Raw genomic sequence first — 1,802 nt, forward strand, 5'->3', positions numbered from 1 at the left:
ATGTAAGAACACAGTGAGAAGGCGCCAACTCTGAACTGGGAAGTCGGCCCTCACCAGAACCCAACCTTGCTGGCACCTTGACTCTGGAGGTCCAGCCTCCAGAACTGTGGGAAATAAGTTTCTGTTGCTCATAAGCTACCTAGTCTGTGGTATTTTGTTATAGCAGCGTGAACGGAGTCAGACAGCCATGCTCACCTGGGAGGGAGACAACCCCGGACTGCAGCAGCTCCTGGTTGACTTCCAGCACCTGCCTGGGCACCTGGTCAGGTGGGTCTCCTGTGCTGGGCAGCCATCCTTTAGCCTCAAGGCACAGCAGCTCAGCAAGCACATCTTGTCCGCGAAAGCTGCTGCCGTTGGTGTTGACATCGGCTGGACAACGGAAAGAGACCTGGTCAAAGATGAAGTATTCCTCTGGTTTGAAGGCAGCTGCTCAGCCTGCCACAAATGCAAGGAGAAAATCATGTGTGAAAATAGTGGGGTTCCACGAGAACTTGTTCCATTTCTGGTGGGAAATGTAAGCGGGCCACACAATACAGGACAGGCATGTTCCTGAGAAGCAGGGCATAAATAAACATGTAAAAATGGAATATTTTAGTTTCACCAAGAGTGCTCACTACCTAAGACACCTTGGGAAGAAACATTTGTATACTCAATAATGTCATCTTAATTTATTTTCTAATATGGATTTCCCAAAGTGTTGTAAAATCTATCCACGGGGAGTGAGGGCACCCCAGGGGCAGGCATCCTCCTAAGGAGAGTGAGGGTCCTTGCCCTCATGCATCACACAGAGGAGGGGAGGTCCCCGCCCTCGTGTATTACCCCAGAGAAGGGGGACATCACCCTCATGCATCACCCCAGAGAAGGGGGGTCCTCGCCCTCATGCATCCCCCCAGAGAAGGAGGGGCCTTGACCTCGGGCGGCACCCCAGAGAAGGGGGGGACTCGACCTCGTGTGTCACCCCAGAGAAGAGGGGACCTCGCCCTTGTGTATCAGCCCAGAGAGGGTGAGCCTCGCTCTCGTGCATCACCTTGAAGGAGATAGCAGTGGCCCCGGGCTGTGGGCTTGCTTCGCGGTGCTGTTCCCACACTGCACTTTACAGGGGATGAGCCATATCACAGAGAAAGCAAGCAGGCCCATCCTCCCAGCCTTCCAACCACCCAAGGCCAGCGCTGCCCCTGTGGGGAGAGGGACCAGCTTGGCCAGAGCTGGCCAGTGGGCAGTGGAAACTGAGACCCAGTGGGGCACCATGAACCAACCCAGGCTTTGCTTTCCTGGCCATAAGCCTCTTCCTTCACTTCTTTTAGTGCTGACATCTTATAACTCTGTTAATGGCTTTCTCATTTTAGCTGGGCCAGAAAAGTCCGCAGCATTTTTAAAATTAAAAAAACAGCTTTATTGATGTATATTTTATGTATGTGGAAAATAATTAAAAAAACCTTAACTAAGCTGGAGTTGGAAAGGCCTGTAGGGGGAGCTCTCATGCCCCATCAGTGCATGCATCTCAGACAAGAAGGATATCTACTTTACTACTGAAGGAAGATTTCTCTCCCAACCAGCAGCCCAGCCAATGAGAACCACTGCAGCTCAGCCAATGAGAAATGTCGCAGCTCAGCTAATAAGAACCACTGCAGCCCAGCCAATGAGAAATGTGGCAGCCCAGCCAATGAGAACCACCACAGCTCAGCCAGTGAGAAACACCTGCAGCCCGGCCAATGAGACATGCCACAGCCCAGCCAATGAGAACCACCATGGCTCAGCCAATAAGAACCACTGCAGCTCAGCCAATGAGAAGTGTGGCAGCT

General features: G+C 52.2%; 1 protein-coding gene across 1 annotated transcript in view; it reads right to left on the reverse strand.

The window, feature by feature from the left end:
• PLEKHG4B (pleckstrin homology and RhoGEF domain containing G4B) overlaps positions 1-1,802 on the reverse strand; it is a gene marked incomplete at its 5' end in the record, with an annotated part of 70,155 nt that overhangs the window by 35,301 nt on the left and 33,052 nt on the right. Inside the window, 1 exon segment of the mRNA XM_046671222.1 lies at positions 187-369. Within this exon segment, the coding sequence (XP_046527178.1) occupies positions 187-369 (183 nt within the window).

The sequence above is a fragment of the Equus quagga genome, chromosome 9 (genome assembly GCF_021613505.1).
Source record: "Equus quagga isolate Etosha38 chromosome 9, UCLA_HA_Equagga_1.0, whole genome shotgun sequence".
In the NCBI taxonomy this organism is placed as follows: Eukaryota; Metazoa; Chordata; class Mammalia; order Perissodactyla; family Equidae; genus Equus; species Equus quagga.